At 41.5% G+C, this 22,947-nt stretch overlaps 1 protein-coding gene across 1 annotated transcript in view; it reads left to right on the top strand.

Annotated features, from left to right (window-relative positions):
• The first annotated feature begins 2,950 nt into the window (after positions 1–2,950).
• TG (thyroglobulin) overlaps positions 2,951–22,947 on the top strand; it is a 133,098-nt gene continuing 113,101 nt past the window's right edge. Inside the window, exons 1-15 of the mRNA XM_015856299.2 lie at positions 2,951–3,038; positions 5,046–5,066; positions 7,419–7,527; positions 8,418–8,515; positions 8,959–9,162; positions 9,447–9,606; positions 12,404–12,510; positions 12,704–12,847; positions 14,254–14,439; positions 17,108–18,172; positions 19,146–19,733; positions 20,535–20,777; positions 21,469–21,606; positions 21,855–21,932; positions 22,294–22,406. Of these exons, the coding sequence (XP_015711785.2) occupies positions 2,951–3,038; positions 5,046–5,066; positions 7,419–7,527; positions 8,418–8,515; positions 8,959–9,162; positions 9,447–9,606; positions 12,404–12,510; positions 12,704–12,847; positions 14,254–14,439; positions 17,108–18,172; positions 19,146–19,733; positions 20,535–20,777; positions 21,469–21,606; positions 21,855–21,932; positions 22,294–22,406 (3,342 nt within the window). The remainder of the gene's footprint in view (positions 3,039–5,045; positions 5,067–7,418; positions 7,528–8,417; positions 8,516–8,958; positions 9,163–9,446; positions 9,607–12,403; positions 12,511–12,703; positions 12,848–14,253; positions 14,440–17,107; positions 18,173–19,145; positions 19,734–20,534; positions 20,778–21,468; positions 21,607–21,854; positions 21,933–22,293; positions 22,407–22,947) is intronic.

A 22,947-nucleotide genomic window follows, 5' to 3' on the forward strand; every position in this document is an offset into this window, starting at 1 on the left:
ATTTGTTAGAAAAAAAGAAGAAAATTAAAGGGAAATACCCCATTACCTCTTATGAGGTACAATACTAAATGGCAAACTTGTGAAGCCTTGAAATGCTGAACTCTGTCAGAAATCTGCCCGCCTGTTTTCTGTCCTGGAGGTATCAGGAGTGATTCATTTTAAACCTTTCTTCCTGTGACAATATTGAAGGCTTTCTATCAGGATTTCTAAGTTGGAATGATGGACATCAGTATTACAGTCATAAATGAAGCACAGGCTTGGTGACATAGGCAGCCTCTAGTACATGTTTTCTGATGACACTGCAGTTATAAAACGGAGATACTTCAAATCACCTGGCAGGAAATGCATTGGAAGATAATTCCTATAATACTTTCCTTGGATAACTGTAGGGAAGCTAATTCCCCTATTTTAGATATTCTGGACTTCAGTGTGTATGTATTTGTTCAGATGTGGAGTGTTAAACAGCTGCAGAACTATTATTTTTCTTAGGAGATGAACTGCAGTTTCCTAGTAGATTTCTTTGCTGACTTGCAAAGAACTGAAGCTGTTTTTTTTCCATGGGTGCAGAACTCTTACAGAGCAGCCATCGCCCTGCTGATTAATGTCTGAGTTTCTGCTTGCTCTTGAGCTCCTTGTTTTTTTCCTAGTAATACGGAGATACTGATGTGTGAAGGGGGTGGGTGCAACTGTGCCATCTGTTTGCAAATGATACCTGCCTTTGCCGTGTCGGTTTAGAAGACTGGAACCATGTGTTTTCTCCCTGTTGCTTAATAACATTGCAATCTGTCAGCTTTAATTTCAGAGTGCTTATTAAGATCAGAGCTTAATCACTCTCTAAATGTCCTTTGCTATCTTTGTGTTCGATTGGTTGCTACTATTTTCTCTTATACTGAGCCTGTATTGCTATAAGCGATCAATTTATGAAGTTTTTATTATGTTGCTATGTCCTCAGTATAGGGGCCTGCCTTCAGCAATAAGGATTATACACTGTGTGTATACCTGTTATATATGGAAATATGACCGAGCATGTAACGACTGTGAAAATACGCAGCACAAAGAGCATTTTGAGCATTTGGCAGCCATTTTGCACCAACTGAACAACTCAAATGAAAAAGTAGAGACCACGTGGAGGAAATGAACTAGCATGAAAGGTCCTTCAGGAGTGAATCTCACTTTTTATACATGCTTTAGTTCAACTGCTCTTTATTTCAACCAGCAGCTTCCTTTGCTGCAAAACTGGTGAGAGCTGCCTTGTTCAGCTTGCAGCCATGAGCATCAGAGCATTGCTGCCAAAAGCTCTGAGGCAGCAGTGTGCTATTACAAAATCTTATAAGAGATATGTGAAGTACTTTTTTCTGTGATTTATTTTTTATAATAGCAATAATGTTGGCTGCATTCTAATACAATAAAGGTCGTTGAGATTGTTATGTGCCTGGGTTCCTATTCAGTGGACTTCACTTTTAGTGAGTTAATGAATGTATGCACTTAAAATCACTAGGGAATCTTTGGTGGTGTGTTTAGCTTGTAGTAAATAAACTGCATACTGCCACAGATATTTTTATTTGTACGGATCTGAAAGCTTTAGGGAATCTTCAGTTGTATCTTAGCCCATAGCCAAGTTATGTAATCAGTGAATTATTTTCGATACTGAGTGCTTTTTGAAAGGGTAGATAACTGCAGGACAAGGGGAAGTGGTTTTAAGTTGAAGGAGGGAAGATTTAGGTTGTGTGTCGGGGGGAAGATCTTTACTATGACAGTGGTGAGGTGCTGGAACAGGCTGCCCAGAGAGGCTTTGGGTGCCCCATCCATGGAGGTGTTCAAGGCCAGGTTGGATGGGGCCCTGGGCAGCCTTGTCTGGTATTAAATGTGGAGGTTGGTGGCCCTGCCTGTGGCAGAGGGGTTGGAGCATCATGATCCCTGAGGTCCCTTACAACCCAGGGCATTCTGTGATTCTATGATGATGATTCTCTTACTGAGCGTCAAAGTAATTGCAAGGTTTTTATGTTCCTGAGTTACTTCAGTGTTTTAACAGTTTCAAGGTTTAAGTTTTGCAGTGAATTGTCTTGGAATACATTGTCTTTTAACAATTTATGAGATACAGTGACACTCTTGTTTCTCTGAACATCATTACAAAAGAACGTCAGTGCATTGTACTGATTTCTTTTATATTTATATTGCCTATAAATGATTGTTCAGGACTTTACTGTTGTAGGAGACAAATTCACAAACATTACTGAGGAAGTTTCTGTCATAGTTGTGTTGTGGACTGGGGCAAAATGGTAAGCATTGAAAATGAAAAAAAATCAGGCAGAATCTGAGTGAGATGCTAATACACAGAAACTGTTGAGTTGTTCACATAACAAAAAGAATGTTATAATCTTGAATGTGTAAAAAGTGAACCACTAGATGTAACGTTAGCAAAGGCACCATCTCAAAGCTGTCTCTCAAAGAACACAAAGACAAATTCAGATCTTGGAGTAATATGTGATCTGCTGTTTTCTTGTCCTGAGTCAGATCAAGGAGCCAGCTGCCTGAGTATCTTGTTTTAGACAGAAGGTCAGTGCAAGCATCTGTAGAAATATATCTGACTATACAGGCTCTGTGCAAATTGATCTTCGCCTTGTGATATGGTTCATCTCTGGATAACAAAAGTTCCCTAAATCAAAGTCTTTATAAAGATTTATCAGTTATGTCAGTCATTGATACAGATCTGTTCTCCATGAGTTCGTTTAATCCACTGTTCTCCATTTGTCTTTTTTCACCTCAGTAACAAACAGAAGACAGAAAAAATTAAACAGCTTTTTGTATGCAGGACTTGGATTTCTCCTTAGATTTGCTTTCCGTCTTCACTGACTGTATGCTGCTGTATCCAGAGCAGGTTAAGTATTGTATTATCAGGGAGAAAAAAAAAGATTTTGTCCTACCAGAAATTCAGCGCCTTTTAGTACGAATGGGGAAGTTTTCTGTTTTCTCGTGGTTTTTAGTTTTCATCTGCCGAATATTGGATCTTAGCATACAGTTCTATCCATTGCTTGGTGGTAGGTGGATGGTTGTACACAATGAACTTGGAGATCTTTTCAAACCTTGGTGATTCTGTGATTCTAGCAGGCAAATGGGAATAGAACAGAACAGGAAGAAAAATGAGAAGTCCTCTTCCTGCTTTTCTTTTAGTGTTCTGGTATATCCCTGTTGTACTTTTAACTTAAAGAATGTGAGAAGTGTCTCAAACGTCCAGTATATGCTGAAGCTGCGCTTTCTTTTTCTTCTGATCTTCTGATTTTTTATCACTTTCTGCATTTTTGCCACTTTGTGAGGATTTAATTAACGATAATTGCCAAAATCATGTGAAGATGTTTGAAATAAGATCCTTCTGCTTGGGAAGAAATGTACTTGTGCTCACAAATACAGGAGAAGTAAGTTGTTAAAGAATGGCATGATTTCTATGCTGTGTTCTTGAAACATAGGAGAAGATGGGCCAATATTTTATCCCAGTTCAGCACAGACCATGAATTGAAAATAAATGAAATATGTGATATGGGCATCATCTGACAAAGCTTTCAGTTCTTAAAATCGCTACTTCCAACTCACTGCCTCATTCAGATGTCTTATTTAAGCCCCGTGCTGAATATAATATTTGTTTCTCAGGCTTCAGTTTTCAGCGAAAGTAACTTTCATGTATGTACAGATGTTTGTATATTCATTTATTGGAAGCATTTACCGTTTGGCTTTTTCATATATAAATACATCACTTGCAAAAGCCTATACAGTCTTTCTATTAAGAAAGTGTGCACAAAACTGGAACACTGGATAAATGATCTGTTTCTTTATAAGATTCTGTGATTGCAATAAAAAGTTTCATCACATTGAAGTTTTTTCTTTCCCCTAACAATTATAGTCTAGATTAAGTTTGTTTTTTGTTTTTTTTTGTTTGTTTGTTTTTTGTTGTTGTTTTTTTTTTGCTAACGTCTACAACACATGAAACCCTCATTTCCAGCACTAAAGCAATGATTTTAAAGACAAACTAATGTTAAGGCCATATTAGCTGCAGGGACCTTTTCCATTTGCTCCTTTTTCACACTTCAGTGCTGAGCTAATTTGAGATGTTCTTCCATCTTGTCTCAGGCGCTAAAAATAGAGCTTAATACAGTTGTCCCTGCACTGAAGGGAATGTTATGCACTGAGGATTTTCTTAATTAGAATTTGAACAACCATAGACCACAAGTGCTTTATTTTTCCTCTGAAGACTGGATTGCATAGAGTGTTGTGTAAACTACCCATTTTATTTCTATTTTTTGAATCCATGGCCCATTGAATCCCACTGAACTTGCATGTGATGCACGTCTAAAAGTGGTTCTAAGGACACCAGTCGCCAGAACGCTATCTCCCACTTGATCTTTGAAGAGATTTTTAAGCCTTGGCTGTTCTTCCCCCCAGCATAGTTAGTTTTCTGTTTTTTTTAAAGAAATAAGAGCAGTCATGAGAATCGGTGCTGTGTAGGTACTGTCAGTTTCTAGATGTGTAGATATTTGCACATTGCTTCTTTCTATTAATAGTTCTTAGAGGACTCCTTCGTTTGCTGTCTGCCTTAGCTTGTTACCAACTAATGACCTTTGGTGGTCAGCAAAGAAAGAGGAAGAAAGTGAATTACATGGGGAATCAATCATAGAATGGTTTGCATTGGAAGGGACCTTTAAAGTCATCTAGTTCCAACTCCCTGCTGTATGCAGGGACACCTCCCCATAGGAAGGAGCAGTACGGGGCTCATTCAAGTTATGGCAAATAATTGTATGCATTTTGATTCATTGGCTAAACGCAGTCCTGTGAACAGCAAAAAATATGCAGCTGTGTTTTCTGTTTTGATTGTCTAGTCCCATCACCAACCTGTTACCATCGTGCCCACTAAAGCCTGTCCCTGTGAGTGCCACATCTGCACGTTTCCTGAACACCAGGAGTCTCCATGAGGGACAGTGACTATCTGGGGTTCTTCACACAATGTGGCCCAAGAAAGCCAAAGATTGGATACCCATGCAGTAGGACTTAAAGAGGTCTACAGCACAATCTCAAAGGTACTTGAGTCACCATCACCAATGGGTGCTGTCTTGGTTGGCTAGAGGGTATTGGACTTGTTGCTGGACTCTCCCATACTCACGAATCACAAATAAAAGTGCTGATGTCACTTTTTTCTTTGCTGGTATCAACTTAATTCCAACCTCAGAGGTGCGCTTCTGTTACAGTTAAGCTAATTCTTCTGGGCCTGGTTGCCCAGATAGCTTTGCAGAAGTGAAAGCAAGTTCTTGTAATACCTAGCACAGGTAAATGCTGTCAGTCATTAGTGGTGGATCAGTAAGAAATGATGCTCTGCAGTCAAGTAAATAATGTTTCTGAAGTGTTTTGGGTTCAGCGTCTTGGTTGTAATAAATAACCCCAAAACTGACTTCTGAGAACAAGCTTTAATTGTTACACATGTGTATTTCCTTGGAGGATGAGGCCTCAGAAGCTAAGCTACTTCCAGCAAATACTCGCACCTCAGCACAGGTGACAACTGGCATGGGGCCATGTCAACATACATAACACATGTTGATGTAACTTCAGCCCAAAGCCAGCCTCTGTGACTGCTGTTTGTTCTCCTTTCCAATGACTGACCCCTGTAGTGCTCCCTGGAGAGGGGTGACAACTTGCTGACGGAAACCATGAGGGCAGTTCCAGGTGAATGCACCTCTTGTAGTTTTCTCAGGAACATCGTATGCGTCACTCACCCAATTCTATGCCCAATGTACCAGCACACAAGTGAACCTGTCTGAGCTATGGTTGCTATAAAAAGGCAGTTAGAGGCTGCATGCAGTGTGCAGGACACTTCAGTGGCACAGAGGGATGGAGCTGTCCCATCACATGATGGGCTTCATCCCAGCTTGCACCCTTCTGTGCTTTATTAGTATAGCAGCAGCCAATATATTTGGTAAGTATGTTCTTTTACTTTGCTCACATATAGTACTGACTGCGCCTGCAATCTTTGTGCTGTTCTGTGCATTACTCCAGCTAAGGAAACAGTGAGCTTGAGTCTTGTATGTTGCGAACTTAAATGGTGGTTGTGTGATGTGCAGGCTGAGTTTGGGCTCTAGGTTAAACCCTAAACCGTGAGAGTGCCTACATGATCAAGACTGTCTGAATTTGTAACGTCTGGATTTTGTGTGGAAAAACAAAGTTTTCTGGAATACGTGATTGTCTAGAGTAGTAGCAAGAATAGAAAAGGGTGGGATGAAAGTCTTCTATTTGTGTGTCCTGTCACTGAATTTAGGCTTTATTCTCAATTGAAGATATTAGATAGCCTGAATGTTGTGCTCGGTTCTCTTTGGTCTGTTTAAAGATCTTGAGTTTGATAGTCCTGAAGGTGCAGCAGTGTAAGTCATCCTAATGTTTTAATTCAAGTGCTTTAGTGAGCTACACAAAGCTCTGTGTACAAAGGGATCTCCACAAACCTCGGAGCAACTGGCTCACTCACAGCTGAGATGGAAAGGATGTGAGGGTTCTCCATGTGTGGATAGGTGAGGTAACCCAAAATCCATTACAGTCTTGTGGCAATTTCAAGTGGGCTTAAAGGAACACCATAGAACTCACAGAAAAAAGTGATTGACAGTTGTTAGGTGCACAGAAAACACCTCTGGCTCAAGTCCATGAGCTGAAAATCATGGAAAACAGTAAAGAATTCAGAATGTTTACGATGTATTTGCACTACTACAAATTCAGACCAACTTAATCTGTTCTGTAAAAGAGAGCTTAAAAAAAAAGATCACTGTTAAAGCAGCAGACAGATTTGGTTTGAATGCATTAAGAACTGACTGGAACAAGTGGTGGCTTCAGCAGCTCAAGTAGAGATTGAGAAGCACTCCTAATAGAAGCCAGGCCGATGCTAACTGCTAGATACTGCTTCTTCTTATGTCTTCCTTTTGTTAAGAAGAAATGCTTTCCTTTTTACTGAATAGCATCTGTTATTTAAGTTTATTTATAACTTCGGTGGGTTTCAATGAACAACAAACATTCAGAAACATAAATAGTGATGTCCCTCCCACTGAGGCAAAGTACTGTTCTGTGGAGGTAGCCACAACAAATGATATAAACTACTCAGGTACCAGAAAGCAGTACCACATTAATATAGAACTGAGATGAATCTAATCAAATGCATGCATGGGAAAGGGCCTTGTGAGCATCCCCATCACATGCTTATCCTGCACCTGGCAGCATTACTAGCTTGTTCTGTGCCTTTCCATGCTGTCCCATACAGAAAGGCAAAGTGAAGAAATAACCAGGGGAGGACTCGTGAACTTGGGGTTCCACTGTAATTCAATGGCACTAGCAGGGTTTTGATAAGAACAGGCTAATCATGACATCACACTTAACATTTACCTTCTTGATGCTTTCAGAGTATCAGACAGACTCTCAGCCATTGCGTCCATGCGAACTTCAGAGGGAAAAGGCTTTTACAGGAGGAGAAACCTACATTCCTCAGTGCTCAGAAGATGGCCAGTTCAGGTAACTCGTCCTTGCTGTAGTTCTGCTGTTTAATAAAGTTTCATTGCTATTTAAATTTATTGACTCAGTTTTGAAGAGCCACCCTATCAATGGGCTGGGGGGTGAAGTACTCAGAGACTGAAGAGACTTCATAGAGCCGTGTTGTAGATCCAGCCTCTCCTGAATGAATTCCCTGTTGCTGGAATTAATCTCTAAGATAATGGGTGAATCCAAGAGTAACAGACTAATGTCTTCCCACACATACCAGTGAACACGAAACCTGTGACCAACGTGCCTGCTGGCATAAGTGTGCTTAGTTGACTTGACGAATTACCCACACTTCTTAAAGTTGTGCAGTTGGGTTTCTTCCAAAGACAGCAAAAGAACTAATGGTAGAATCACAGAATCTTTAGGGTTGGAACAGACTCCAGTATCACCCAGTCCAGCCATCCACAAGAGCTGCCACTCAACTGTGTCCCTAAGTACCATATATAGACATTTCTTGAACACCTCCAGGGGTGGTGACTCCACCACTTCCCTAGGCAACCTGTGCCAATGCCTCACTGCTCTTTCGGAGAAGAAATGCTTCCCAGCATCCAACCTGAAACTTCCCTTGGTGCAACTTAAGGCTATTCCCTCTTGTACTATCCCTGTGACTTGGGAGATGTTGAGCCCCACCTCACCACAACCTCCTGTCAGAGAGTTGTAGAGAGTGACAAGATCTATCCCAAGCCTCCACTTCTCTAGACTGAGCTATTAGGTAGATCCAGAGGACTTAGCAATACAGTCCTTTCTAATTCTATTATTTGAAGTAGCCAGTACTTGAACCTGTTTGCCATGTTTTGTGCCCCATGCTGACTAAGGACTTCAGAGTTGGAAGAATAAAATCTATTCCTTGTGTTCTTCTGCAGGGTAGTTCAGTGCAGCAGAAATGGTCTTTCCTGTTGGTGCGTAGATGAGAATGGCTTCGAGGTACCTGGCAGCAAACAGAATGGATATCCCATATCTTGTAAGTCAAAGGTTTTTATCTTGTTCAAAAAGTATACATATATATATTTAATTTAAATGTTTTAAGAATACATTTGAGCTGTTGAAGCAAAGTGCATCCAGACTTAGGTGGACTCTATTTTGTTGTTCCTTGCTGAATCTTTCTAGTGGAAACTCTAGTCTTTCTTTTGGGGTGATCATGGAAACTAGATATATCTGTATCATGTGGTCTGTACTCATTAACATTAACTGATCATATTCACTTATTAGTTGGAGAGCTTCAACCCTACGTATGGTGGGTTTCTGGATGCCAGTTTTCATGACCTCTACTCCATCAATATCTTGATGCCTCCTAGGTGACAAAAGCAGAAGTTTTCCCTCTCATAAAGTTCAGTTGTTTAAAAATAGATGATTCCGTGTCCAAAAACTAACTTCATCTAACAGTGTCCCTCTCTGGTGCTGCAGGCTTATCCTTCTGCCAACTGCAAAAGCAAAGAATCCTGGTGAGTGGCTACATCAACAGCAGTAGCATCTCCTACATCCCTCAGTGCCTGGACTCAGGGGCATTTGATGTGGTGCAGTGTGACGTGGAGCTGGGTCAGTGCTGGTGCGTAGACCAAGAGGGAATGGAGATTTATGGCACCAGACAGAGAGGAAAGCCAACACAATGTAAGTACTATTCAACAAAACAATGAGTTTTGTAGGGGTGGAAGTTTTGGTGTGAATGAAAGACGGTAAATAAGCAGTTTGGGCACTGTAGCCTACACTTATGGTATGGAAGCATAGGTGCTTAGTGGAGAAATTTGAATTAAGTCCCTTTTTCCTTTGACTATAGAGAGACTACAAGACATGTATGTTTGCGTGTTCAGTGTAATGAATCTAGGTCTCCTCCAAAGCATGGGATTGTTTGTAGGATGTTCAGCACTAATAAACATAACTGTTTTTCCTGTCAGGTCCAGGGACCTGTGAGATCCGAGACCGTCGCATTCTGCATGGGGTTGGGGAGAAGAGCCCACCACAGTGCTCAGAAGATGGAGAGTTTCTGCCTGTCCAATGCAAGTTTGTCAACACAACAGACATGATGGTTTTTGATCTCATTCATAATTATAACAGGTAAGAGCATAGCCTTTTTTCATGGGGCAAAAACCCCATGAAATCCTTTTGCTATAATTATGTCTCACATTATTTCCCCTTAATGAATAGTCCAAGTAAGAAGCATTTTCCTCCAAATTAAATTTGTTCTTCTGCAAAAGTTTTGTATCCCATCCCTGTCTTGTATTCAGCGTGACTTTGCACACTAGTGATTACCACTTTGGGATCTGCATTTGGGAAAGGAGCCAGGGAGACCTTTCAGATGAGCAGAAAACAGTAGATGAGATAGATGCAACAGAAAGAATGAAATTCAGATGTATAGATGAGCCAAGAGAGATAATTCCATGTGGAAGGACAGAGAGAAAAGTGGCAACACATAAAGAACAAGTTACTCATGACATTGGGAAGACTTCTGTCCATTTGCACAGTGCTGGAGTTCCTCATACAGGTGAGCAAGCAAGAGATAAACAGGGACGTGACATACAGACCAGCTTCAGTGATTGAAGCAAGCTGGGGGGAGACTTCAAAATGTTTGAGCGAATGCTCATCAGTGGGAGCTGGAAGCCTTTGTCCTTTGGGAGAATAAGGAATTAATGTTCATAAAGAGAAATAAAAGCTGGGAAAGGGGAACTGAAGAGAGAAGAGGTCTTGAGAAGTGGCAGTGCCTGGGCATCGCAATCAGCACATTTCTCCAGAGGAGGGCAGTGGAGTAAATGTAATGTCTTGTTCTGTCTTAGTTTGCACAGAATGAAGTAATACTTTAATATATTTTTAATATATATATATATATTTTTAACATTTTTTCTTTATGGGAGGTTTGTGTGGAAAAGATCTGCAAGACTGGGCACTTCTTGTGTCTGTGTGATGTAAATCATAACAGCAGGACCACTTCACTTCCAGCTGTCTATTTTTCTAATTGTGGCACAGAATAAATCCGTAACTGTCTGATCGGAGTACCTTAGGTAGTTAATATATCTATTTTTCACCACATTCCTGTGTGTAATATTATTATCCTGCTCTATAAGCAGGTAGCAAGAATACAGAGGTGAAGTAACAAGTTCCAAAGCAAAGATAGCCTGGAATAGCCTGCCCAGGGAGGTGGTGGAGTCGCCATCCGTTGTGAAGCGTCTGGATAGGGAGCTAGGAGATATGGTTTAGTGGTTTTCTGTAGGTATGGTAAAGAGAGGACAGCTGGACTAGATGATCTTATAGGTCCTTTCCAACCTTGTGATTCTATGATTCTAAGAAAGAACTGTGGCAAATGTAGAAATTAAACTACTATTTTAACAGTTTGGCTTCACGTTCTGATAGCTGGAGAATCTTTCTGTCTCCAAGAACTCATTTTTGCAATCTATGTGTCTCTTAACTCCCTCTGTAAATGGCTTCTCCACACTTTTCCAACTATTTCAGAATGGATGAGTGTGTTTTATAAAATAATGGAGAAATTTGAAATGAGTAAGGCTAAGATTTCCCTAAGGGGGAAACAAAGATGAGCCCAGATTTTCTGCTTTACACCAGTAGTTGCCTGCTGTTGCTTCTGTTATACAGACTGTGCTCGAGTCCAACTACGCTAGGCATCTACACAGTGCAACCTTTCAATCAGGTTAAAGACCTCGGTCACTGCCTTACCCCAGTTCACTGGAGGTTCTGCCCTTTTATAGTCTTAGAATAGAATCACGGTTTATCCTGAGTTGTGAGGGATCCAAAAGAATCACTGAGTCCAACTCCTGGCTCTGCATAGGACCCCCCCAAACTCAAACCCTGCATCTGAGAGTATTGTCCAAGTACTTCTTGAGCTCTGGCAACTTGATGCTGTGGACGCTGCCACAGTGTTTCACATGGGCTTGCTGTAAAATTCTTGTGCTTGTCAACTTTTCTTCTTCTTGGTCAGGGTGCTGAGGTGCCTTTCCTTGCTAAAAGCTTCTCTGACTCCCATCGTTTTGTGAATGCCTTGAGCAGAATATCCCATTTTCTTTTTACTTGATTCTTCCAAATAAGCCACATGTGGCTGGGACATGAAGCCTTTATTGTATTTCAGTGATAAGATATGTCTCTGTAAAATAATACAGTTGTTTTGGAATGTGGTGAAAATGTCCCACTGGCTATATTGCCCCAGTCCAGCAAACAAAGTCTTCTAGAAGGTTGCATAAACCACAGATTGTCTGTCAGTTAAGATCACATTTATTATGTTATAACTCTGACCTTATTAAGTTTCCATCCTAAGCCAGTACTTTACTGGAATCTGGCTGTTGTCACTTCCAGAGTATTCTACTGGGAACTACCATTTCTTTGATGTCCAAAAGTAAGAGTCAATCTCACTTGTAATATGTTAGAAACCTTTTCTCTTGAATCCATTGAGCCATTCTCTCTGCATGAAAAAGATTAGTGATGTTTTTTATCAGCTTTTATGCTTAGTTCAGCACAGAAAGCCTACACAGCATGGAGGGAAAGGGAGCAACCTGTTTGTTTAGGCACTCAGCCACATTTGTGGAAGGAGCTAATGAGCGGCTGTTGTAATAACATTAGGCCAACACGTGCCTATTCAGCTCTCTTTGGCAGGATTTTGATGGTGAGAATAGAACTGATAATGAATACTAGAGGTCGGGTATGTGCATAGGAAGGATAAGGAATTGTTCTGAAGGGAGATCTTATTATACTGTGCTTGGTTAAAAAGCACAGGAGACTTGTTAGCCTACTGGAACGTGGATTTGGATCATGTTGGAGTCTGGGTGATGTTTTGTGCCAGTCAGGAGATGCTTTGTAGTTGTTGTCATTGGGCCTCCCTGGGCCCTTCACAAGATGCTGCTTTTCTTTCCAGGCTCCCAGCAGCTTTCCAAACCTTCAGCTCCTTCCGTGAGACATTCCCAGAGGTCTCTGGGTACTGCTACTGTGTGGACAGCCTGGGGAGAGAGCTTGCAGACACGGGTGAGTGCCGCCCAGCGCCTCAGCTTCAGCACGTTCAGTTCCCAAGGGAAAGAACAAATAACAAGTATCAGTCTTCAGTTTAGTTTGAGATCTGAGTGCATTCTTGCAAACACGCAGACCGATTGATGTGTCCAGTGTATGGGAAAGGCAGGAGCTCTCTGATGATGTTCTCTCACTCAACTCTATTTCCCAGGCCTGGAGCTGCTGCTTGATGAAGTTTATGACACTATTTTCTCTGCACTGGAGCCTGCCCGCATGTTCACAGAGACCAGTGTGTATCGGATCCTGCAGCGACGCTTCCTGGGGGTCCAGCTGGCCACCTCTGGCCGCTTCAGATGTAAGTAGAACCCAGCTGACTCCCTGAAAACAGTATGGGAATTCTGGATTTTATATATGACAGCTGCCACTATGGAGAGTTGTTTTAATAGCCTCTTGCATTTAAGCTTATAGTAAGAATTAAGCTCCTTCCACTGAAGCTGACTTTTAATCTGCACACTGTATATTCTTAGCATCATATTGTACTTAACTTACAAAGAAAGCTTTCCTGTGTGTTTGAGGTTTGCATTAATTGAAAGACAGTGAACTCAGTAAGTAAGGTGCTTCCTTCCTTGCACCAGAGCCTTGCAGAACTGCCTTGCCTGAGGAGAGTTTGTATACCCTGGTGTGGTTCTTCATCCTTCTGTCCAGACTCCTCTGGTGTTGGCATCTGACCCTCATTAAGGAGTTATTGGTCAGATACCAATGGAGGTCTTCCAGCCACATGGGTCATACAGTTCTTCTATTTCTGGGACAAGCTATCATCCTGGGAGGTCTGGAAAGCATCTTCCCCATCCCAGTATTCAGTGCTGTGAAGCAGACTGTGCCTGTAGATGGAGATGGTTCACTAGGAATGAAGCTGTAACAGCCACCAGATGGAGTTGTGACCACATTCATTAGCTGCTGACTGTGATGCTTTGGTGAATTACCCAGGATTTACACCACTACATGAAGCCAGGAATGTTAAGTGCTGCCAGGAAAGCTTCCAGACTCCATGGATGAAGGGTTTGTTCTGTTGTGATGCTCTCACTATCTCAGCCTGACAGCTGAGCAAAGTGGAAATGCTCTGGAAAGTGAGAAATGTTTAGGCTGTGGGATTGTATCCTTATTGAAAAGAGCAAAGCTTCTGCTGGAAGGGCTAAGGCTGGTATTAGAAGACCATAAGTCATATCAGAAAGTGTGCTTCTCTGCCATTCTGCCCAGTTTGACAGGAATTGAGGCTTCTGTTCCCTGCACAGGGGTGTGAAAGAAATTGATGGTCTCAGCACAAATCCCTGCAATTAGATATGGAGCTTGTTGCAGGAGCAGTACCTCATTCTCACTGGAAGCACTGGACATGTCTGTATCTCTGCCTCCTGTGCTGCACATCTGTTCCTGCTGACTGCCTTTTCTTTTGCATTAAGGGCCAGAGCTTTCTGAGTGAGTGATTCCGCTCTTCCCTCCTCCTTTGATAATGGCTGAAAAAATGAGTTGAGGTTTGTGTAGTTTTCAGAAATGAATACAGAAGAAAACTACAGAGCTGATTCACTTGTGTGAAAGAGGATGTAGAAATTCTGTCTTGGGCCAATACTTGAAGTTTCAGGAAATTAAAGCTTTTTTTTTTCTTTTTTTTTTTTTTTTCCTCCAGGCTTGGTAAAAATCAGCAAATGATTGAATCAAGCATAGATGTCTCTGAAACCTTCAGCTTTTCCTCCTCTTTTATTCCAGGCCCCTCAAAATGTGAGGTTGAACGTTACGCCGCTCGGCGCTATCAGCATGCCTACATCCCATCATGTGATGTTGATGGGGGATACACAACAGTGCAGTGCCAGCAGGGAGGACAGTGCTGGTGTGTGGACACCAAAGGGCAGGAGGTCCAGGGCACGAAGAGACGAGGACAGCCCCCAGCCTGTGGTATGTGCGAGGTTTGCTAAAGGGGAAAATGCTACCAGGCAGCACTGCCTTGTTCATCCATGTATGCTCTCAGTCCCAACTGGTCCCTTTTGCCTTCTCCTCTAAACTCTTAATCTACTGTGGGAATTTTGTGTATGATTAAAAAAGATGAAAGACAAATTCCCTTCTTAGCTCTCACAGATTGTGGTGCTCATAAACTGGTATCCAAATACGTCAGTGCAGTTAAGAACCACATTTGAATGAGTTATTAAATACCATATTAATCTATTTTTCCTTTATGATCTGCCTTCAGCCTTTTAGTTTTTCACACATCGAGAAAATCTGTCCCTTGACTCTAGAAGACTAGGTCCCAGTATCATAGAATCAAAGAATCATTGAGATTGGAAAGATCAGTAAGATCATCTAGTCCAACTATCAGTATCTGTCATAGTATAAGGAAACTGGTGGTGATGTTTTGGGTTTACCCTGTTGTTTGGGTGACATGCTACTGAACATCTGTCTCTCTTTCTCATCCTGCATGTGTGTTTTTTTTCCTATATTTCTTTCATACTTGGCTATGGAAATTGTCAAATCTGGTAGAAAACTATTTAGAGAAGGTGTCTGAGTTTGTGCTTTGAGAGGGATTTCATTAAGAATCCATCATCAAATCAGTGCTCCAAATGGAAATGACAGCAGAAATGCTGAATGGCCAGAGGGGAGGAGGAGAGTTTAAAAACCTTCACTATGAAGCGTACTACCTCAGTGCTCAGGATTGCGCCAGAGGGCTGGGGCGCAAGGTCTTAGTTCTGGCTGCCTTTGGGGAAGCTCATTTCTCTGCCTACAAGATGCAGTTGTACCACGCAGATAGGAGAAATCTACCCTGGGTGTTATGATTCCAAGTCACTCAGCATGCTCCAGGCACAGACAGGCTTACAATAAAATGAAAATGTTCGCATGCCTCCAAGGCTGATCACCAAGGATATTGCAAGGAAGCCTCCAAGAGGCCTCACCATATGTTGGCGCTGGTTGTTTTGTCTTTGCATGTGCTTTGCTGAGCCTTCCTGATAATTTTTTGGGGGGCATGACTTGAGGCTGCTTGCAGCTTTTATTGGCAGACTCAGGAAATTTAAGCAGGGAATATTTCTGTGGAGGTTTTTCAGGCTAACTCTGAGAAGGTATTTCATGAGAATATAGCCAGCCACATGCCATGCACGTATCTCCTCTGCTCTATTTCACTGTGGTTTCTTTGCTGTTACTCCCAGCAGTGCTCACACTGGAGGAAGCAGAGATGTAGGTATGGGAAGCACCTCAGGTCACACAAGTACCAAAAGTTCAGATAGGAACATAATCCTTTTCAGACCCTACAGTAAATTCGCCCCAGTGGTGCTGTTCTGTTTATTCCTCATCATTTTACTTTGATTCAACACTGAGTAGGAAGGCAGAGCATTTAATGACTGTTTTCCTACGTTTGTTTTCAATTAGCATAATTGGGGATTGTGGCTTACACTAACTTATTGCTCCCTAGAGGAATGTTCTTCATCCCTGTTACCAAGAGCTAGCACTGAACACAGGAGGGGCCCATCCTACAGAAAATGCCTTTACAAAGGAAGCACTGTGAGGGACCCTGAGCCCATGCCAAGAGCTGCGGCACACAGCAAAGGTTCTTGGAGGAGAGAGAAAGATGCTGATCACAGATCCTCAGATGACTTGCTAGCCTATTTGAGCAGCTTTTAGGATTTCCAGCTTTTGTCCTCACTGCTAGTTTTATAATACTGCCTGAAAATGAAATGGATGAGGAATGGGGATGGGGATGTGGATTAGGAATGGAGGTGGAAGTGGAGATGGAGATGGAGGTGGAAGTGAGGAAATCCTAAGGAATGTAGGATCATGAAAAATCTGTTCACCATCTTGTATCCAACAGTGTCTGCAGTAGTTTTTAGGGACAAAGAGTGAGAAATACAGGGAACAAAACATGACTAGTTGGTGTATTGTCACTGCAGGCTAGACACTTCCCAAACAGGAGGTTGAACCCAGATCATTATGTTCAGCATTCCCTAAGGAGTCACCTTCCAAGTATTTGTCTAGTTGCTCTTTAAATGTTTATCCTTCCTAGAATCCTCTAGTAATAAGATTCATAATCATTTAACAATTCATTTTCAAAACTCATGTACTAAATTCTCACTATGAAACTGTAAAGATCCAGGTAGGAAACATCTATCAGTTTCTCATTAGTGAGCATTCATTAAAATGAGTCTTTTTTTTTTGTAATCTATTTCCTTTGCTCTTGTCCATGTATTGCATCTGAATCAAGTGTAATTTTTTATTGGAAGTAGACATCCTATCAGAGTATGAATGTATTTGGAAAAGACTTTATTTACAGTTTCAGCCATAAAAGAAGGAATGAGGATTTGCATTGGAAAACAACAGAACAAAACAAAAAAAAGACCAAGAACAGTAAATTCAGATATGGTGAAGGAAATTTGTGTCTCGAATGGAGAAGTTTATTTCTACATTACACTTAGCAACATTTTAAATTTCTTTGTCAGTCTGACTGATGCTTAGTTGGGGAACTACAGACAAGTTAAAATATGCTCAGAAGCATTTACTGAGACTACTTAAAAGGCATCTATAGAGTAGTGAGTTTTGGAGTATCATGAATCTGTACTTTTTACTTTTTTTTTTTTTTTAGGCAAAGAACAAATGTGCATCTCTGAGAGACAGCGGGCCTTGTCAAGGATCTTTTATGGCCCTGCTGGATACTTCAGCCAGTCCAATTTATTTTCCACACCAGATGTACAGTCGGAGAAAAGAGCTGGCTTCCCAAGACCCTGCCCTCCCTCCTTCAAGGAGCTGTTTCTGGACTCTGGATTGTCTTCTCCGATCATGCAAAGTCCATATGCCAACCAGATTCCTGGGCTAGAATCCATCCTTAGTGAAGCCATTTCAGGAATGTTCCCATCAAGGGAACTGGCTCAAGTGGCATTGCAATTTACTGCCAATCCAAAACGCTTCCAAGAAAATCTCTTTGGAGGAAAGTTCTTGAAGAATATGATTCAGTTTAACTTCACTGGGGCACTTGGCACTAGTGCCAAATACAACATCGGGCAGTTTTTCACACAGGAAGATGCAACTGGGAGGAATAGTAGCCAAGGCCTTCTGCAGTCAGCTGCAGCCTTTTCATTGGAAGCATCAAGGGGGAGCTCCATTTTGAGTCAAGCTCTTGTAGGCAGCTTTGGTCGCACAGTAACTCTTCAAGACAATCAGAATATCATGAAATTCCTTTCCTCTGTCTTGGAACTTCCAGAGTTCTTTACTTTCCTTCAACAAGTGATTTCTGTCCCCAGAAGCATTGCTGAAGATTTAGGTGAAGTGGTGAAACTAGCGCTGGGATCTAAAGACTGTGGTGAGGAGCCAAGGGACCTGTTTGTTCCAACTTGCACTAAAGAGGGGAGGTATGAGCAAGTTCAGTGCTATGCAGGAGAGTGCTGGTGCTTGGACACTTCAGGTAAAGAAGTCCCAGGCTCAAGAGTTCGAGGTGAACGTCCAAGGTGCCCATCTGATTGTGAGAAGCAAAGGAGAAACTTGCAAAAATTGAAACGAAGCCTGTCCGCAGGATCAGATCTTTTTATTCCCTCTTGTACCAAGAATGGAGACTTTCTGCCACTGCAGTGTTATGGGACAAACTGTTTCTGTGTTGATCTGAATGGAAAGACTATTCCAGGAATAAATGGAAATATTGGAAAACCTATACAATGTAAGTTCTGGGAACTGGGAATTTTAAATCTATTTATAATGTCTTTTTAAAGATACTTCTTTACTTTGTTGGAATTTCATTATTTATTTCTTCATATTTGGTTGTTTCTGGAAATGTATAAATGGTTGTCCCCTAACAGAAAAGAATATTATCCCTACAGTTAAAGGGGATCCTGCTTCTTGCATTGGAAGGAATAATAGAATAACCAGCATCTGATACGGTACCTAAACCAAAAGAGCTCTTTTGAGTAGCAGTTCGTTGAAGTACTGGTCAATTCATCACATTGTTCTAGATTCGTAGGGGATTTATTTGTAGCAGTCCATCTGGAGTGCAGCCAAAATTAAACAGGTTTATAACACTGTGGTGTGCAATAGGTGAGCTTCCATGTTCTGCTATGTTTGTTTGAGATTCGGCTCTGGAGGTGGCAGAAAAAAGTTCCAAAAGAAAATTCATTCACACCTGCGTTCAGAAGGATGGTATTTTTATATTCACCTATGATATTCATTGCAGAGTAGAAAGAAATGACAACGTGGTTGAAAATGCTGGTAAAATTCAAGAGGAAATAAAATCCAGTATTATCCTAATATTCACATCTTGCAATGATTGGCTGAAGAAAGAACAACTACCAGATTTTCAAGCATCTGAAAATGCTTACTTGATGTGATGAGATTCAGGAAGGTGTTTAGTGGCATCAAGCTCTTGTGTCCCCATTAAGAACTGCAAGCATCCAATGTGATTTTGCTTAAATTTCCAAATACACCTAAAGACTCATAGACCTTAAAGAATCTTACTCTGGCCCAACCCAGCAGAAATTGTTGCCCTTAATAATGGACCAAAAATGTTGTTTTGGGGACAAATGATGAAGTATCAGTAACAGTGATCATGGAATAACAGTGAGGATGTTCAGGTTGAAGGTATTGTTTATCTTCTGTGTGTTCATAACATATGCTATGGATGTTTTTCGTTTTCTCAGGCCCCAGTGCTTGTCAAATCACAGCTGGACAGGAGTTTCTAAAGACTCTGAAGCTCCTGTTGTCAGACCCAAGTTCTCTGACTCAGCTCTCCAGCATTTACCTACCCCAGTGTGATGCTGATGGTGCCTGGAGGCAGGTGCAGTGCAGTGGTCCCCCTGAACAAGCTTTTGAGTGGTACGAACGGTGGATTACAGAGAACAATGAAGGCAAAACTCTGCCCATTGCCAATCTATTGAACATCCTAATTGGATATAAAAATGCCTCTTTGAAAGGTTACTCGGGTTTTATTGAAGCTTTGTATGAGGCTGGGCACCAGAATGTCTTCCCAGCTTTCGCTACATACTCATCCTTTGCTGATCTTCCACCTGAAGTACTGGAGGGAAATGTGACCTCTGCATCTGAGAACATTTTGTTGGATCCATACACATTCTGGCAGCTTCTGAATGAGCAGTTTACCTACTACCCAGGGGCCTACACTGATTTCAGTGCTCCTTTAAGCCACTTTGAGCTTCGTGATTGTTGGTGCGTTAATAGCAATGGAGAAGAGCTGCAAGGAACAAGATCAGAAGTGAGCCAGGTACCAACATGTAAGTAACAGTATTGCTGGCACATTAATAACAGTTTTCCTGGTCTTTGATTTTATACCACAAGAGAAAAACTCATTTCATGCACAGTGAAGTAGGAGATAATGGCCTAAAGAAAGATTATTGATAGTGCTGTTATCACTGACCACCTGAGGAGGGAAAGCTCTTTCTTGGAAAATTAATGATCTCTCTGCTTTGGCAATGTGGTTAAGTGAAGTTCTGTGTCAGGGACTGTAGTTAAATAATGCAAGGTGCTGATCCAGATACCTAAGGATACTTCAGTGCTAGAAGCATTTTATGAAGATTTGTAGGGAACATTCCCTGTTAAACTAACTTGCAAAGCACTTCCAAGAAAGCAGACAAGTTTTAAGTGCCTTAACAGGAGGAATTTTCTTTACAGTTTCCTGTTATTCAGTCAAGAGTAACAGGTATGCCCTAGAAGTCCAACAGAACAAGAGACCAGCATTAATGTTTTGTAAGCTCTCTGACTAGAGCGTTTCCACCAGAGCTGTTGATCCCTCTTTGGCATTACTTCAACAGACAAACTAAATTGTAAATGCAGTTGCTAAAACCATAAACCTTCCATATCTTATAGTGATTTTCCAGCTGTAAGGAAGAGTGGGCAAAGAGTGGTGAAGAAGTCATTTCTGTGGGCAAAAGAGAAATATAATAAAAGAGATTAGCAGAGTTAATTCAGCAGAAAAGCTTCCACTGACCTGTTCATTGTTTCACTTTGCTTAACTGCTGTATCCAAGTGTGTCCATCTCTAGAACCAATATGTCAGCTTCCCTTTGCTTTCTACAGGTCCTGGTATGTGTCAAAGTGTTAAGCAGGAAGCCATGAAATTTATAGAGGAGACTGAGCAACTCATCCGAGACTCGAACACTTCCCACTTCCCTTTTGGAGAGAGCTTCTTGATGGCAAAGGGAATGCAGCTCACGGACAGTGACCTCCTACGTTCTACTCGGCCCTATGAATCAGAGATGATGGTCTCTGAGAAGCTGTTATCAGGCAGTGACTATGCTCTCCAGCTGGCTGCACAATCAGGTGGGGGAGAGAGAGATGAGGGCTTTGAATTAAAAGTATTAAGCCTAGGATCTGTTCAAGGATGCTCCATGGTAACTTCAATTTTGCTGAAAGACAAGGGCAACTCATCAAATATTTTTTAATGGTCAGTTAACCTAATCCAGAAGGTGATTTCAGTTGTCTTATATGAAGAAAAGCTGAGGGAGTTGGGCTTGCTTAGCTTGGAGAAGAGAAGGCTCCAAGGAGACCTCACTGAAGCCTTCCAGTACTTGAAGGGAATTTACAGGCAGAAGGGAGACCAACTTCTTACTTTTTGATAGTGATAAGAGAGATTGGCTTTAAGCTAAAAGCGAGGGATTTAGGTTAAATGGTAGGAATGCATTTTTTACTCAGTGGGTAATGTGGCATTGGAACAGGGTGCCTGGAAAAGCTGTGGATGCCCCATCCCTGGAGGTGTTTATAGCCAGGTTGGATGGAGCCCACAGCAACTCGAGCTGGTGGGTGGCAACCAGCCCATGGCAGGGGGATGGAAATAAATGATTTTTAAGGTCCCATCCAACCTAAGCCATTTTATGATTCTGTGATATGTATGACACCTTGCATAGGTAAGATATGGGTATTCTGTCTACCTTCAGTGTTTGCAAATGTGTACTTTTAAAATATCTCTTCTTGTATTGGCCACCAACGTCTTTCTCTTACTCATATTTTACAGTCTTGCATTTCTACTGGCGGAACCACTTTATGTTGAAAGGTTTTGCTGGAGAAGCTACACAGCTGGGATTTCACCCCTACATCCCACAGTGTGATGGCCTGGGAAACTGGGAGCCAACTCAGTGCTATGAGAGCACAGGTGAGCTATCTGTCCCAAAATACTCTAAAACATGGAAAACCTGTATTCTTACAGCCAAACCAGAGGATCTCACCACTGCTCAGAATTATGGTCTATTTTTCTTTGGAAAGCAGAATTAACTGTGTCTTCAGCTTACTGACCACTTTCTGTAGTGATGCAGTGAGTCAAAATCCTCCAGAAATGCAACAAATTTAAACAGGAATACTGCAATGCAACATCTACAGTAAATCTTTTTCTTCCCTGTGCAGGTCATTGCTGGTGTGTGGATGAAAGAGGACGTTATGTTACGGATTCCTTGGTTTCACGCTCAGCAGAACGTCCCAAATGTTAGTTGACTTTTCTTCTTAAGTGTCTGTGTTTACCTATTCTTAATTTTTTAATCTTTATTGAAAATTCTAGTGTGCCATGCATGAAGAGAGGCTTGTTTTTAACCACTGAATGAGAAAGGAGACCTTCTTGTTTGATTTGCTCATGTATTTTATTTCTTTATGGATTAATTCAGCTCACATAATTTGGGAATTGACCCCATAGTGTTGTTACTTGATATGATCAGATGTTCCCTGCCTGACTCTGCAACAAAACCTCATGTAGATAAGCAAAGGAGACAGAGATGTACCCCTTTCTCTAGGTTACATCTGATAACTTCATTTTATTTTAACATGCATACATATGTTTTCCCTCTTGTAGGTCAGACGTCATGTCAGAGATCTCGAGCCAATGCCTTAATCTCCAGCTGGAGACAGAGTGGCTCAAAGCTGGATGCCTCTGCAACAGATCTGTTTGTGCCCTACTGCCTTGAGGTAACTGAGTATGGCTGAGGAAAGGTTAATCTGAGTCTTACTGGTTTTGCTACTACCATGCTAGGGGTCCATAGAGTTTCAGTCTAAGCTCAGAAAGTATCCCTCATTGCACTCTTATTAAACTGAATGAAAAGGGTTCACAAAAACAAACAAACAAACAAAAAACAGAAGGGAGGTTTTGCCTTCCATAAATCAGAATTTAAAATCTTCTGAAATGATGAGGACAAGGAAAACACCTATGTACACTTCCCTCATATTGGGTGCCTCTGCTTAATCCTTGCACAGGTCTTTATTTAGAAGACACAGTTTGACTAACCGGCACTTGGTAGGCATTTGTTTTCTGAGCTATGTGAGAATGTGAGGATAAGATAGAGATGGATTCAGGTATCCTGAAATAGAGACCAGGATTCTCTTGAAACTTTCCAGTGAGTTATGTAGATAGGTAAGGAACAGACATTTCAAGCCAAGGTTATTACAGAATTTAATCCCAGTGAGCTTCCAGTCTATGTGCTGCTCTTCTCAGGACCTGTTATGAGTATTT

This window comes from Coturnix japonica, chromosome 2 (assembly GCF_001577835.2).
Source record: "Coturnix japonica isolate 7356 chromosome 2, Coturnix japonica 2.1, whole genome shotgun sequence".
In the NCBI taxonomy this organism is placed as follows: Eukaryota; Metazoa; Chordata; class Aves; order Galliformes; family Phasianidae; genus Coturnix; species Coturnix japonica.